At 32.0% G+C, this 18,110-nt stretch overlaps 1 protein-coding gene across 1 annotated transcript; it reads right to left on the reverse strand.

The window, feature by feature from the left end:
- Positions 1–1,534: 1,534 nt before the first annotated feature.
- LOC142229806 (uncharacterized) lies at positions 1,535–15,546 on the reverse strand. The gene is made up of 6 exons (XM_075300384.1): positions 15,473–15,546; positions 7,224–7,337; positions 6,794–7,152; positions 2,755–2,897; positions 2,576–2,684; positions 1,535–1,784 (listed from the first exon to the last, which is right to left on the reverse strand). The coding sequence occupies exons 1-6, from the start codon at positions 15,517–15,519 to the stop codon at positions 1,732–1,734; spliced, it is 825 nt and encodes a 274-aa protein (XP_075156499.1). The 5' UTR covers positions 15,520–15,546; the 3' UTR covers positions 1,535–1,731.
- Positions 15,547–18,110: the final 2,564 nt, after the last annotated feature.

The raw sequence follows: 18,110 nt of genomic DNA on the forward strand, positions 1-18,110 counted from the left end.
CACTTCCAGAAGATGCACTCCCAATGATGTTCTTTATTTTTACTACACAGGAAGTTCTTTTAATTCAATTTTTTATAACTTGGATTTTTCATACTTTTAATGGGTAATTTTAACTTTTTTGTTTCAAATAGGTTAAAAACAGAGTAAGAATTCATAAAATGGTACAAATCATTTAAAGTTTGTCAAAAAAAATGCTAAATCCAATCTGAAAAAATGGCGAATTTTTGAAAATATTTGAGGTCAAAAGTTTCCGATACACACAAAAAAAATTTTTCTGATTCAATCACCAAATTAATTGATCCAATTAATTTTTTAATTGAAATGTCTTCAATCACGAAAATGATAGTATCAATCACAGTTTTAATTGGGCATAGAAAAAAATCTTGATTAAAAAATTAATTGATTTTTTCAGCAAATTTCAATTAATTTTTTAATTGATTCAATTAAAAATTTAATTGATGTTGATTGCAAAACTCAATTAATTTATTAATTAAAAAAGGTAACTATTTTTAATTACTTTCTGAATTGGCTTAGGGTTTTTATTTGGATTAACAAATTATTGTTTGAAATACATTTTTAATTAGTCTTCCGAATTAGATTAAAAAGTTAATTGTATCAATTAATTTTTTAATTACAAATTTTAAAATTTTCAATCATTGACTTAATTAACTTAATGTTTCTATCATGATTAAAAAATTAATTGTATCAATTAATTTATTAATTGAAAAAATTTTCAACTTCAATTAACTTTTTAATTGGAAATATTTTGGTGATATTTTTTTCTGTGTAAGCATAAGAATCCATTAAAAACTATAAAAAATTTTAAAAATTATTTATTTGACAAAATATCACAGAATTTTTTAATTTACATCCAAAACATTGAATTCGGATCACACCTAAAGAAGTGATGCAAATTCAGTGCAACTGCTGATGAAAGGGAGGACTTCCGTCCTATGACAATCCCATCCCAGCCAAAAAAAAATTCATCGCTTCTGCGTCAATTTTGCACCACTTCCGAATCCAAAAAAAACATTTTCATTACTTTTTTGGCGACGCTTTTTTTGGTGGCCAGCAAAAAAAAACGTCGCCAAAAAAGTAGTGAAGATGTTCTTTTAGGTTCCGGAAGTGGTGCAAAATTGACGCAGAAGCGATGAATTTAACATGGGCTTGTCATAGTACGGGTGTCCACCATTTCAACAGCCGCTGCACAACATTTACATCACTTCATAAGGTGTGAGGCGAATTTAGTGTTTTGGATGTGAATTAAGAAATTATGTGATATTTTGAGAAATAAATAATTTTTAATTTTTTATGATTTTAATGCTTTATAACGCTTGTTTGGATCGTTTGTCATCAAATATTTTCAAAAATTCACAATTTTTCTAGAAAGGATTTAGCATTTTTTCGGCTAAATTTAAATAATTTGTACCATTTTAGTAATTCTTAATATGCTTTTGAAACAAAACAAAAAATCCCATTAAAAATATGAAAAAAGCGAGTTGTAGAAAAATTGACTCAAATGAACTTCCTGTGCATTTAAAATAAAAAAGAAGATCAAATGAACTTCCTATGCAGTTAAAATAAAGAACATCTTTGGGAGGGCATTTTTGGTAGTTCTTTTAAAGTTGTACCGTGAGAAGAACTTCCAAACTTTTTTTACTGGGTATTCATACAAATAATATATTCATATTATCTCACAGCCCCGTGAACGCTTTCATTTGCTAGAAATTCTTATTGGCGTTTTTTTAGCATCTCCTGTCCCTTTGTACGTCTCGGTGTTAATACTGGAAAGAAACGGATATATTAAAGTTAGAGGTGTGCACGTGACACGAAATTGTCGTGGCTCACGAAAATTTTCGTGATTCGTGCTTGAGTCGTGAGTCACGCTCATGACAACAGCGTGAGTGTGCGTGAGCGTGATTAACAAACCAAAATGTCGTGCGTGAGCGTGAGTCACGAAAATAATATCTTCGTGAGTGTGCGTGAGTAACGAATTACACTCACGACAATATTCCTGCTCACCAACATAAAACGCTTAAGAGTTAAATTCAATTACAATTCTAGTGACATCTGAGATGTTAAGAGTTTAATAACACTCTCGATTTTAATAATGCTCATGTTTTCAGACACTTCGGTAAGGTAAATTAATTATAAAATTATTCGTGAGTCACGATATTTTTCGTGAGACACGATATTTTTCGGGAGTCACGGTATTTTTTGTGAGTCACGACGTTTTCGTGCGTGAGTGTGCGTGAATACAAATTTTCTTTTCGTGAGTGTGCGTGAGCGTGAGTCCTACCAAAAAATATCGTGCGTGAGTGTGCGTGAGTATGATTTTTCTGTCGTGAGTGTGCGTGAGCGTGAGTAAACTATTACTCACGTGCACACCTCTAATTAAAGTATTTGGTTTTTTGTCCTATTTGAATAAATAATTGGATTTTTGGAAGGTACTTAAAACTTGAATTGGGATACACCTAGAGCAGTACTTCCATAAATGGAACCATACGAGAGGTTGGTTCCATTTTAATAATTCCGAATGCTTCGGGTCAGCCGTTTCATATTTGTTAATACTAACCAATTTTTAATAAATAGTTCACCATATTGCCCAAGGGAAACTCCACTGTCAATGTCATGATAAATGCAACGAATATCGTCAACAATACGATGAAAATTGTAAACCAAGTCTAAAAAAGGGAACGCAAAAGAATTATTAGGAGTAAACGTACATTATCATTGATTGTACAAAAAACATACCACATAAGGAATTGATATTTCGAAGGCATCGGTATAATAGCCAGCAGCTAACTTTAAAATTGGTACATGCCACAAAAAAATTTGAAATGTTATGCGACCCAAAAGGCGACTTACTTCCGCTGAACATAAATCATAGGCTATCCCTAAAAGTAGGCAATAAAAAATAGATATTATTATTATTATGAAGGACTTTCCTAAAAAATCAACAAAGACAAAAAAAAATTATCACCAACATATATCTAATTAAAAAGCTAATTGAAGTTGACAACGGAATTAATTACAAAAATTAAATGATAGAATTAAATTTTTGATTACTTATACGTTATAAGCATTTTAAAATAAAAAAATTTAATAAATCATAGGGTATCCCTAAAAGTAGGCAATAAGAAATAGATATTAATATTATTAAGGATTTGAAACGAAATTAATTACAAAAATTAACAGATAGAATTAACTTTTTGATTACTTATACGTTATAACCATTTTAAAATAAAAAAAATCGAATTTAAAATTTGTACATTATTTAATAAAAAAAATTTATTATCGCAATTAACATTTTCATACAAAATACAAAAATATTTTCTATCAAAAACATATAATTGAAAATTTTGTTCGAAAACTACATTTTGACTTAAATCTAAAATTAAAAAAAATAATTTAAAATTAAAAAAAAATGTTTAATTTTCACACTATTTAATGAAAATATTTATTATCGCAATTAGAATTTTAATTAACCCATTCGACCCTAAAGTTGCCTGTGGGCAACTTTTTGTATTTATTTTAGACTCAGTGTTAGCGTTGTTTTTGTTCATAAAACTGTAACGGTATCGAAAGCTACAAGTGTTTTCTTCAACTTGAATAAAAAAATAGCTAATTTGGTTGTCAATTAACAAAATTTTTTCATTAGTATGCACGTGCCTCAAAAAAAAAATTTGCGAATTTCAAAAAATACATGTGACTTTTTTCAAAAACTACAACAAAAAATTTAAAAGTTGTTATTAAATCAGTTGTAGTACATATCAAATAAAATATTTGTGGGAGTCAAATTTGCAAGAAACCAACATGCCTGTGGGCAACTTTGGGCCATTGCACTATGGGCGGAAATCGCAAAACAGCGGCAAAAAGTCAAATTTTCAAAATGAAAAATTATTGGATATTCCAATTGAAATTACTATAGAACATCTTTGAAAGTAAAAATCGAAAGTTAATTTAAAACTTGGCAACCCTGTTCAGGAGAAAAAGGCTGTCAATGTTTACCAAAATTTATGCCAGTTGCGTTTAATCAAGGCGAACAAAAATTGAAAAATTTCGTGCTTAATTTTTTTCGCTTTTAACTTTTAAATGTAAATTCTAAGAGGAGGTTTAGTAGTTCAAAATGTTGTAAGGACTTTACAAAATATTTTTGTTTTTGAACTTGAATTTATGGATTCAAAAGTGCGGTTTATATGTGAAAATTGTAACACATACGTATATTTGCGAGGAATAGAACTAGAAATGTTAACGATTGTTAATGAAAATTTTTGCTTATTATTGTTCGTGAGGAAGTATACTTTTACGTGCTGTAAAGTTTGTCTGCCCAAACTTGCCCATAATAAAATAAATGTAAGGGTTTTATAGTCAAATTTGGAAAAATCGGGCGATATATATATGGTAGCTATATCTAAATCTGAACCGAATTTGATGAAATTTTGCACACTTTAAGGGTGCTATAAAAAATTACTTTGTGTTAAATTTGAAGACAATCGGGAAGTAAATAAGCGCAGTATGGTCTAATTTGTCGAAATCGGGCGATACATATATATGGGGGCTATGTGTAACTTTGATCCATTTTTTTTTCGAAATTCAACCGTGTTTGTCCTTTGAACACGAAAACATGTTGTACCAAATTTTATCAAAAGCGGTTAATAATTGCGACCGGAATTCTGCGAACAACAACACAGAGGGACGGAATTAGAGTTAGATACCGATGAATGTGATTTTGATGGTTAATATTTGTTTAATTTTAATTAATAAAATTAATTTAATAAAATGGCAACTGGTTTATAATATTTACATCAAGTTCTGGGGATAAGGCGCTTTCTTAATAAGGAAAATAAGCAAGTATAAATTAAACTCCATCTAAGAGTATATTGTATAGTATTCCAAGTGGAATTACAATTTCGACCCCTCTATAGTAACGCACCTGGAATAAGGGGGATTGACTCCCTTTTTGTTGGTAACATTTGATTTTGATAAGATATATCGATATACCATGTTTGGCGATACTAGATTGATTGTAAATAATTTTTGCCGCAAATTTTCAAATTTTTTCGCCCATAGTGCATTGTGGTAGTAAAATTACATATTTTTGGGCATAAGACCTGGAGAAAAAAGGTTTGAAAAACAATGATTTTGAACAAATTTTGAACTTCGATTGGGATGTCTCAGTGACGAGGAGCAGTGCTGGGTAGGAATTTGGAAGGAATCGTAAAAAGGGAGGAAGCCATTGATATCGGCCTTCTTGGCAACATACTGCTGGATTAGCACAAATATTGTTATACTTTGTTTTTTTTTTTTTTTTTTTCACCGTCAGTTAAAATGGCATGGGTTCAAAACAAAAAAAAAATAAACATTTTCGTGAATCACGCGCGATTCACGCGAAGACGTGATTGAAATTTATATTAAATCTGGTTTGTCGTGCGTGAGTAAAAATTAAATTGTGTTCGTGATTGTGGTTGTGGTTGAGTAAAATTTCTCCGAAATCACGCTCATGGTTAAAATTCACGTTCACGACCAACACACGCTCACGATAAATTTCACGTTCACACTCACGATAAAACCGAGGCACAAAAAATTAGTTGTGCTAATTGTTCCGTCGTAAGTTATGAATGTTAATTACTCATCAGTAATTGCAGCGAGTCATGAGATTTGTCGTGAATCACAAGAATTTTCGTGAATGGTAAATGTTGTATCACGAACATTTTCTTGAATTAAGAATATTGTCGGGAGTCGCGAATTACGAGTATTTTATTCAGCCACCAAAAATTTTTGTGTTCCGAACATATTCGTGAATCACGAGATTTGTCGTGAATTACGAAAAGTGTTGTGAATCGTGCGGGAGCGTGAGGCATAAACATTGTTCGTGCATGAGCGTGCGCTAGTATAACATTTCATTTCGTGAAAAGTCATACTAGCGAGTGAATTCCTACCCACATTGCGTGCGCGAGTACAAATATTTCTTCGTGAATGTGCCTGAGCGTGAGTGAAATTTCACTTTAAAAAATCCAATAAAACGTAATACGCCTATCATTACAAATCAAACCATTTTATAGTCACAATTGTCCAAAGTTGCCCACAGGCAACATTCTCTGCGGATGGCTGTGGCGACCCGAAATTTTGGCTAGACGCTTCTTAAATGACTTCAACATGATTAAAAGTATAAAAAAAGTTTTAGCTGTACCGATAAAAATTCGGGGTCTAAAGGGTTAAATAAAAACAATATTTCCAATCAAACAAAAAATATAATTGAAAATTTTGTTCGAAAACTACATTTTGACTCAAAACATAAGAAAAATCAAACTATATCATAATAATCGGAAAATTCATAAGGAAGTATAAAGTCTTTTAAAATTACAAGAAAATTATTTCATCTAAAGTAAAAGTAATTATACAAAAAAAATGCAATAAACAATAAATTTGTCTCAATTAAAAAAATAATTGAGTTTTTCGAGCAAAATTTATTGGATCAATTAATTTTTTTGTTTTAATTAAATACAAAAATATTTTCAATAAAAAAATACAATTGAAATTTTTGTTCGAAAACTACAATTTGACTCAAATCTTAAGAAAAATCAAACAATATAATTATAATCGAAAAATGCATAAGAAAGTATAAAATCTTGTAAAATTATTTCATCTAAAGTAAAACTAATTATAAAAAAATACAATAAACAATAAATTTGTCTCAATTAAAAAATAATTGAGTTTTTTCGGCTAAAATTTATTGGATCAATTAATTTCATGATTGAATCAGAAAAATATTGTTTTTCTGTGTACTTACATGTAAATTTCAATAACATCATTATCATAGATATGCCTCCATATATTGCCCAAATATTACGAAATGTTCCACCGTATATGGCTAACCATAATGATGGCTCTCCATTATTTCGATCTATAACCAACAATGAGGTGAATAGTAGACCAAAGCCAACAGTAAGGAGTATTACTAAAGCTGCTATTTGGGCACATCTATTTCTTATGTATTTATTCAATTTAATTTTGAGTTTTTGATAATTATCCGATGGATAAAATTCTGCTGCTAGCAGTCCAACCAAATAGCCACCCAAATTACAGTAGAATGGTGTATAAGTCTTATACAATGTCTCATTGTTCAAGAATGTAAGATATCGATAATATCTGCACAAAAAAAACGAAAATGCATAACAATAACAAGGTTTTAACTTTTAAAAATTTTGTAAGATTTTTACTCTGGATTAAGGTAGACATTGCCATCCAATCGGTATACATAAGTCAATATACCAGGTATAATAAATGCGAATATTCCCAAGACTATATAAATGGATTTCTTCAAATTTGGTTTCCTAAATGAAAAACAAAAATAGTAAAATGTTAAATTTTTATTTATTATTTTACTTTTATTATTATCTATTAAAAACTACATATTTCATTTAAAATGCTTAAGGCAAATTTTTTAAATGCGACCATTGAAATAACAAGTATATACAGCAGTAAGTTCGGCCGGGCCGAATCTTAAATACCCACCACCATGAATCAAATATTAGGGTTTCCTTTGAAATTCCAGAGGGGTTTGATGACAGATATTCTCCCAAGCACAGCAGATCAACTAGTACACTTCCCCAAGATAAATTTCAAGATTATACCTATGAAGACTATATCAGATTCTGGATCTATAAGAACCATTTTTGTTTGAGTTTTAGAGGAATCATTAACATCTCTTGTAAGTGTGCAAGAAAATTATAAAATAACGTCTTGATTTGAAATCTTAAATCTGTAGATGTTCACCCGAGAAGTAAAATCTGGAAATTTTACATTGAGTTTCAAGCAATTTTCATGATCAGCGCGCCTTCTATACCCTCAAGAAGTGAAATCGGTCTTTATGGAGGCATTACCAAACCGATAAAAAACTAATCCGATACACGTTTTTGTGAGCCTAAAATACCAGAATATTTACAATTTCCGGTAAATCGGATAAAAACTACGGTTTCTAGAAACCCATGGAGTTAAATCGGGAGATCGTTCTTATGGGGGATATACTAAAATATGGACCGATACTCACCGTTTTCGGCACACCTCTTTATGACCCGAAAATACCTCTAGATTTCCAATTTCAGGGAAATTGGATAAAAACTACGGTTTCTATAAGCCCAAGAAGTAAAATCGGGAGATAGGTCTATATGGGGGCTATACCAAAATATGGACCGATACTCACAATTTTTGGCACACGTATTTGTGGTCCTACAATACCTCTAGATTTCCAATTTCAGGTAAATTGAATAAAAACTGCGGTTTCTATAAGCCCAAGAAGTAAAATCGGGACCATAGAATGGTGACGGGGGTATAATAAGTTTGTCATTCCGTTTGTAACACATCGCAATATCGATTTCCGACTATATAAAGTATATATATTCTTGATCAGGGAGAAATTCTAAGACGATATAACGATGTCCGTCTGCCTGTCTGTCTGCCTGTTGTAATCACGCTACAGTCTTCAATAATGAAGCAATCATGCTGAAATTTTGCACAAACTCGTCTTTTGTCTGCAGGCAGGTCAAGTTCGAAGATGGGCTATATCGGTCCAGGTTTTGATATAGTCCCCATATAAACCGACCTCCTGATTTGGGGTCTTGGGCTTATTGAAATGTAGTTTTTATTCAATTTGCCTGAAATTTGAAATCTACAGGTATTTTATGACCATAAAGAGGTGTGCCAAAAATAGTGAGTATCGGTCCATGTTTTGGTATAGCCCCCATATAGACCGATCTCCCGATTTTACTTCTTGGGCTTATAGAAACTGCAGTTTTTATTCAATTTACCTGAAATTGGAAATCTAGAGGTATTATAGGACCACAAATACGTGTGCCAAAAATTGTGAGTATCGGTCCATATTTTGGTATAGCCCCCATATAGACCTATCTCCCGATTTTACTTCTTGGGCTTATAGAAACCGCAGTTTTTATTCAATTTATCTGAAATTGGAAATCTAGAGGTATTGTAGGACCACAAATACGTGTGCCAAAAAGTGTGAGTATCGGTCAATGTTTTGGTATGGTCCCCATATAAAACGACCTCCCGATTTGGGGTTTGGGTTTCTAGAATCCGAAGGTTTTATCCTATTTGCCTGAAATTCGGGTCATAAAGAGGTATGCCGAAAACGGTGAGTATCGGTCCATATTTTAGTATAGCCCCCATAAGAACGATCTCCCGATTTAACTCCTTGGGTTTCTAGAAACCATAGTTTTTATCTGATTTGCCTTATTGTAAATATTCTGGTATTTTAGGCTCACAAAAACGTGTATCGGATTAAGTTTTTATCGGTCCATTTGGTAATGCCTCCATATAGACCGACTTCACTTCTTGAGGGTGTAGAAAGCGCACTTATCATGAAAATTGCTTGGAACTCAATGTAAAATTTCCAGATTTTACTTGTATAGATTTAAGATTTCAAATCAAAACGTTATTTTATAATTTTCTTGCACACTTACAAGAGATGTTAATGATTCCTCTAAAACTCAAACAAAAATGGTTCTTATAAATACAGAATCTGATATAGTCCTCATAGGTGAAATCTTTAAATTTATCTTCGGGAAGTGTCCTCAAGTCCTCAAGCCCTCCTGAAATTTCAAAGGAACCCCTAATATTTGGTTCATGGTGGTGGGTATTCAAGATTCGGCCCGGCCGAACTTACTGCTGTATATACTTGTTATATAATAACTTTGATCTGCCAAAAAAAAGTGCCTACCACAAATATTAATTTTAGACCACATTAAATTATATACCGATCGACGCAGAATCACCTCCTGAGTCGAACTAGCGCTTGGTGTTCGTCCGTCTGTCCATGTATTTGTTGTTCGCAGGATTCCGGTCGCAATTAACGCAATTAACCGATTTTGATGAAATTTGGTACAGGGTGTTTTTGGGTACAGGGACGAACGCTATTGAATTTGGAAGAAATCGTATCAAATTTAGATATAGCTCCCATATATATGTATCGCCTAGGGTTTTCTTTTTCCCGCACTTTTTGCATTCCTGGGAAAGCGGGAATTTTTTCCGGATTTCCCAAAAATACATTTAGACATTTGAATAAATTAAAAATCGGTTATAAAGAGCTCTCTTGACAAGTAACAATATACGAGGGCGGTTCGGAAACTTCTTAGCCTATCAATGAAAGAGAATAGTTAGTGTTCCAAAAATATTTCTATTTTTCAATATAATCTCCTGAAACTTCAATACACTTAGTCCAACGCTTTTCTAGCATTCCAATCCCTTGATTGAAATAGTTTTCCTCAAGGTGTTCAAAATAGTGGTTTACAACTGTAATTAATGGGCTCGATCATTTGAGATGGCCATGATATTAGCAATTTCACGCACTTTTGTTCGTCGATCATTTAATACCATATCATGCACTTTGGCTACAATTTCTGTTGTTGTTGTTGCTGGTTTTGGACGTCCACTACGTGGTTCATCTTCAATGCTTGTACGACCACGTTTAAATTCAGCAACCCAATTTTTACTGTTGCATACGAAGGAGCACTTTCACCTAACACATTGACCATATCATTATGAATTTCTTGCCCCGATAAACCTTTTTTTATGTAAATATTTAATGACAGCACGCATTTCTAATTTTTCCATTGTAAAAAAAATTGCGGATGCGTCTTTTTTGAACACCTGTTTCTATATGAAGGAGTTGCCAGATCAAAACATGTGTTCATAACAGAGATGGAAGTTTCCAAAACACTTAACTTTTTTCTGTTTATACCGCGCTTTTTGTGTTAGGCTAAGAAGTTTCCGAACTGCTCTCGTATATTATGTTGTTCTCTTACATCAGCCATAAATCATACTAAAATACGAAATATTTTGTAATACAAAACATTTTGACAATGGTTAAGGCAGTCTTTTCGATATAGTTTTCGGAAGAACACTATTGATATAGTGGGGTTTTTTGTAACACTAAAAACTGTTTGGAAATGAAAGAAACTTATTTCGATATCAACATCGTTAAACGGGGTCACTAAATACATATGTTCAGTCAATATTCCCAAAAGGGAAACACTACCATGTAATACGACATTCACATTACACTTCCAAAATCCACTTTAACTAGATTTCAATTGTCGTATGCCCTATAAATAAGGGCTTTACGTAAAACCCAATTTTAATAGATTTCAAGCCTAATGTGTATAAGGTATATATTTGAAATTAATGTAACTATCTTAAACAAGTATATACGGCCGTAAGTTCGGCCAGGCCGAATCTTATGTACCCTCCACCATGGATTGCTTAGAAACTTCTACGAAAGACTGTCATCCACAATCGAATTAACATACTTGGGTTGTGGTATCTTAAATCTTCTTAACATCGTTTTCTAAATTGTGAGTTAGTCCATACGTGGTATATATTAGACAAAAAAGGTATGTATAGGTAAGTCTACAAATAATTACGAATCGATATGGACTTTTGCACGGTACGTAGAGAGCCAGAATTGAAATATGGGGGTCGCTTATATGGGGACTATATACAATTATGAACTTGATATGGACCAATTTTTTGTGATTGAGGATCGATTTATCTGAGGGCTATATATAACTATAGACCGATATGGACCTAGTTAGGCATGGTTGTTAACGGCCATATACTAGCACAATGTACCAAATTTCAACTGACTCGGATGTGGCTCCAAGACCAAATATCGGGATCGGTTTATATGGGGCCTATATATGATTATGGACTGATATCGACCACCTTTGGCATGGTTGTTAAATATCATATACTACCACCACGTACCAAATTTCAACCAGATCGGATGCATTTTGCTTCTCCAAAAGGCACCGGAGGTCAAATCTGGGGATCGGTTTATATGGGGGCTATATATAATTATGGACTGATATGAACCAATTCCTGCATGTTTGTTAGATACCATATACTAACATCTCGTACCAAATTTCAACCGAATTGGATGAATTTTGCTCTTCCAAGGGGCTCCGGAGGACAAATATGGGGATAGGTTTATATAGGGGCTATATATAATAATGGACCGATTTCCAAGAGGCTCCGGAGGTCAAATCTGGTGATCGGTTTATATGGGAACTATATATAATTATGGACCGATGTGGACCAATTTTTGCATTGTCATTAGAGACCATATACTAACACCATGTACCAAATTTCAGCCGGATCGGATGAAATTTGCTTCTCTTAGAGGGTCTGCAAGCCAAATTTGGGAGTCCGTTTATATGTGGGCTATACGTAAAAGTGGACCGATATGGCCCATTTGAAATACCATCCGACCTACATCAATAACAACTACTTGTGCCAAGTTTCAAGTCGATAGCTTGTTTCGTTCGGAAGTTAGCGTGATTTCAACAGACGGACGGACTGACGGACATGCTCAGATCAACTCAGAATTTCACCACGACCCAGAATATATACTTTATGGGGTCTTAGAGCAATATTTCGATGTGTTACAATCGGAATGACAAAGTTAATATACCCCCATCCTATGGTGGAGGGTATAAAAAGGTTGGAATTTTTTTATTTCATAAAAAACATCCTTGCAATAATTATGAAATTTTGAAATTATGCAATTGCCAACGTGGGTTTACTCAGTCTACCAGTCTATCGGAATGTCGGGTTACAGAAATATGACAATCATAAATTAGGAAGTACAAACTTCTTTTTAACCGTTGGGAGCCCGTTGGATTCTGGATTAGAACCCACGATTATGTATGCTCCACAAGGCAACTACTACGACTTGTCACCATAGTTATTCACATTACACTTCCAAAAATCCACATTAACTAGATTTCAACCGTCACTTGCCAAATAAAACCCTCTATTATACATAAAATATTATAAAGAAAATTTCCCGCACTTCATTCCCGGGAAAGCGGGAGCGAAAAAAGTAGCAAATTGGGGGTTACGTTTTTACTAACCGATTATCGTCAAATTTGGCACAATTTAATCTTTTTCATCACCCTTCTAGTATGCAAAATTTCATCGAAATCGGTTCAGATTTGGATATAGCTCCCATATATATGTATCGCCCGATTTTCACAAATCTGGCAATAAAACCATTATTTATTACCCGATCTTACTCAAATTTAGCAAAAGGTAACCTTCCGTAGTATCAACCAAACCTGTCAAATATCATCTAAATCGGTTCAGATTTAGATATAGCTCCCATATATATGTATCGCCCGATTTTCAAAAATTTGCCCTAATAACCCTATTTTTTTACCAAAGTAGCCTTATTTATTACCCGATCTTACTAAAATTTAGTACAAGATAACCTTCTATTGCATCAATCAAACCTGCGAAATATTATCAAAATCGGTTCAGATTTACACCCAGAAAAAAGTGCCTTCGAAAATAAAGGAAAAATTTTTCATCAATATAGTTTATCCATTTTATTTCCATTAAGGTAAATTTTTGTGAGAAATAATAAAATTTACTCGTTTCAGTAAAAAAAATCCTAAACTGTAAGCAGATAGGAATAGTTCATTAACTAGAATAAGGCATGGAATTTTACTCATACTATTTTCTTCGCTGGGTATAAGAATTTACTACCGAACAAGAAAATTTTATTCACCGATAACAAAGCATTCGTAAAAATATACAAAAACCGAACTAAAACCAAGTTTCCTCAAAATTAGTAAAATTTCTTATAAAATGATAATTGCGACTTCCTTTACAATAGAAAGTTGTTCATACATACGAACAACACTTGGCATAGAAAAATATTTTAGTTCATTCGTACTAAGAAGTATGCAATCCTTTCAAAACTTAAGGAAACACACTTCTTAGAATATAGGAAATTTTCCTATATTTCTATTGTCTACCTGTAATCGATACCTGTCATCGTAATCGGTGTGTTTGCGCGTGGGTGTAATCGATATATTTGCGCGTCGGTTGGTTTTTTAGTTGGAATCGCGTTGTTTTGGTATACGGAGAGATTGTTAAAAAATAATATCGTAAAATAATATAATAAATAACAAATAAAATATATAAAATATTTATTATTTTAAATTAGTGAGAAAAATTTTCGTTTTTTGAAAATAAATCTATCAATCGTGATGGTGTATAAAGAAAGAAAACACCAGCAGAATAACAACCCTTTCATTTGTCTTCATTTTGGAATCTTCAATTATCAGGTAATATTCAGTGACGCTAACCTTTTGTAACAAAAATGGTTTATGATTTTTTATATTTGTAGGTATTGAAATTGTAAGGCAGCAACTTATTAAAAGTGAAAAGTACAAGAAGAAGAAAAAGTGCGTTTTACAGTTGATAATATCAAACGGAAATTGGAAATAGTGGAATAATAAACTAATATTTCAAAGAGATTCGATGCTGTTGATTCTTAATAAATATATTCAATATATTAATAAAACATGTCTTTTATTGAAGATAAAATTGCTTATAGAAATAAATAAAATTGTATTTAAAAACGAAGGTAAACAGTTCTAATTATGAAGTAAAAGTTTTACCACAAATGTGTAAGATTTGTCCAAATGAATGAAAAAAAATTCAATAAAATCATTCCATATATGAATTCAAATTAGTTAAATTTTTTCATTCTGTAGTATAGTGGTATATAAATATAGGAAAATGTTAACTAATATATGGAATGCATTATTCCTAATTTCTACGAAAATCACATCGTTCAAACAAATAAAAATGTCTTTGGCGCTATACGAAGTTCAACTTTCTTCACAATGAGTTCATTTTAACTTAAAGAAGGGGTCACTTTTTTCTGGGTGTATAGCTTGTACATAAATATATTGGATGATTTGCTCAAATTTGGATTTATTACCCAAACTAATTGAGCAATTTCCTCTTTTTTTTTAATAATGGAACAATATTAGTGGCATACAAACTCTGTACGTTCAGAATCAACTATAGCTCCTAATATCAGACATTTCTGTTCAGATTGTGATAAGTTAGGTTCGGTTAGGTGGCAGCCCGATGTTTTAGGCTCACTTAGACTATTCAGTCCATTGAGATACCACATTGGTGAACTTATCACTGAGTGCAACCCGATTCCATGTTAAGCTCAATGACAAGGGACCTCCTTTTTATAGCCGAGTCCGAACGGCGTTCCACATTGCAGTGAAACCACATAGAGAGGTTTTGAAACCCTCAGAAATGTCACCAGCACTACTGAGGTGGGATAATCCACCGCTGAAAAACTTTTTGGTGTTCAGTCGAAGCAGGAATCGAACCCACGACCTTGTGTATCCAAGGCGGGCATGCTAACCATTGCACCACGGTGGCTCCCAGATTATGATAAAACTCCCATAACTATGTACCCCTTAATGTTCTTATATATGGAAATGCGGGTTATCTCCCAATCCTATGCCACTCATACCCCACAAACAATGTTTACTAATTCCGTAGGAGTGGTTTAGGGTATGATATAGTCGGTCCCGTCCGACTTTCTACTTTACTCACTTGTTTTTAACTCAATTTAACTTACTTGGCTGTAAGTAAAATAACGAAGAAATATATGAAAAACAAATGCATATCGGTTGATAGATACCAAGACTGATGAATACACTGTAATAAAAAGAAACCAACACAAGTGTTATAGAAAACCCGACTTTTTACTCTGGCCGAAGATTAATTTCCCTCCACCTTAAATTGCAATAAAACTAATATTTTTTTTTTTTTGATATTTCGGTAAGAAGGGTAAATGTTAGGCAAATAATTATTCTATCAAATCACAATATATTCGACTATGGACATTTTCTTTTACTTAATTAATTTTCTTCTTGGTCAACATTATCCATAATTGGCATGATCTTTAATCGCAGACATTCTTATTTTCTGGGAGAATAAACGTGTATATTCCCAGAAAAATTATTACCAAAATATTTTCAATTAAAAGGGTGATTGAAATCGTAATCAATTAAAAAATTCACTGTTACATTTAAAAAAAGAAAATTTCAATTACAATTATAATTATAACCAAAAAAATATAAAGTTTAACCTTGTATAAATTTATAAGAAAAATATTTTATCTAAAGGTAAAATAAATATAATTAAATAAATAATTAATTGCCTCAATTAAAAAATTAATGGAAAATCCCGAAGAAATCAATTAATTTTTTTTTCAATTAAAATTTTTATTTCTCTTTAATTCATTTTCGCCATTGAAGCAATTTCAATTAAAAAAATTAATTAGATTAATTAGTTTTGTGATGAATCATTGTGCGAGTTCTTCATAGTAGTCTTTTCTACAAATATAATCCCCATAAATAGGTGTGCTACGCATAAAACTACAATTTATTTGCTAAGAAATGTTTTTCCACCAGTTGTGAGTACAATAGCAGGGCTGTGGAGTCGAGCCAATTTTGCTCGACTCCGACTCCGACTCCAGCATTTTTCATCAGCTCGACTCCGACTCCGACTCCGGAGTCGACTCCGGGTAATATAACTAAATCTCATTTTAATACCACTAATTTGTAGTTCTATTGTGGGGGTACCGTAAGTGGACGATATAAAGTATCGTGTTTATTTATGTGTGCCAAAAAAGATCTTAATTTCACATTAGATGCCAATTGAATTCTATATTTCAAATTTATGGCAATGTTTAAAAAATAAAATAATGATATAAATACCCATCATAATATGAGAATATACCCACAGTATATGTATTTGTGGACCAAAATTATTGATACTATTTCAAATCCTTTAAATTTGTTGCGAGCTATATAAAGGTTTATATTTCCATATACATGAATTTGAATCTGAAGACAAAATTGTATATACTTCTACAAAATCTATGTACTTAAAATTTAAATCTAACGTTATGGGACGTAACACAATTTTAACGAAAAATAAAAATGCAAGGAAAGTCTAAAGTCGGGCGGGCCGATTATAATATACTCTGCACAACTTTGTATTTAGATCTACATTTTGATAAAATCTCAAATCAGACTTCTACAAAACTCGGGCAATATTTGGGAAATATTTATAATTGTTTAGACAATTTCGCAAAAATGCATTTATGATTCATTCATTGAAAAATTTGAAAATTTGAATCATTTCTACAAGCTTTCGACTTAGCAGCAATTTTTCCAAAATTGTATGCTCACTGAATACAATTTTGGAAAAATTTTTGTCTAGTAAATAAAATTTTGCAAAATTTTATATAGAAATAAAATTTTGGAAAATTTTCTACAGTAACAAAATTTTGACTAAATTTTCTATAGAAATCAAATTTTGACCAAATATATAGAAATACAATTTTAAATAAAATTTTTGTAGAAATAGATTTTGGCAAAATTTTTTATAGAAAAAAAAAGTTTGAAAAAATTATCAATAGAAATACAATTTAAAAAAAGTTGTGTAGCAAACAAAATTTTGCAAAATTTTCTATAGAAATAAAATTTTGCAAAATATTCTATATAAACAACATTTTGACTAAATTTTCTATAGAAGTAAAATTTTGACTAAATTTTATATAGAAAACAAGTGAGGAAAGTCTAAAGTCGGGCGGGGCCGACTATATTATACCCTGCACCACTTTGTAGATCTAAATTTTCGATACCATATCACATCCGTCAAATGTGTTGGGGGCTATATATAAAGGTTTGTCCCAAATACATACATTTAACAAGTAAGGAAAGTCTAAAATTTTAAGGAAACTTCGCAATAGTTTATTTATGATTTATCGCTCGATATATATGTATTAGAAGTTTAGGAAAATTAGAGTCATTTTTACAACTTTTCGACTAAGCAGTGGCGATTTAACAAGGAAAATGTTGGTATTTTGACCATTTTTGTCGAAATCAGAAAAACATATATATGGAAGCTATATCTAAATCTGAACCGATGTCAACCAATTTTGGCACGCATAGCTACAATGCTAATTCTACTCCCTGTGCAAAATTTCAACTAAATCGGAGTTAAAAATTGGCCTCTGTGGTCATATGAGTGTAAATCGGCCGAAAGCTATATATTGGAGCTATATCTAAATCTGAACCGATTTCAACCAAATTTGGCACGCATAGCTACAATGCTAATTCTACTCCCTGTGCAAAATTTCAACTAAATCGGAGCAAAAAATTGGCCTCTGTGGTCATATGAGTGTAAATCGGGCGAAAGCTATA

The sequence above is a fragment of the Haematobia irritans genome, chromosome 3 (assembly GCF_050003625.1).
Source record: "Haematobia irritans isolate KBUSLIRL chromosome 3, ASM5000362v1, whole genome shotgun sequence".
In the NCBI taxonomy this organism is placed as follows: domain Eukaryota; kingdom Metazoa; phylum Arthropoda; class Insecta; order Diptera; family Muscidae; genus Haematobia; species Haematobia irritans.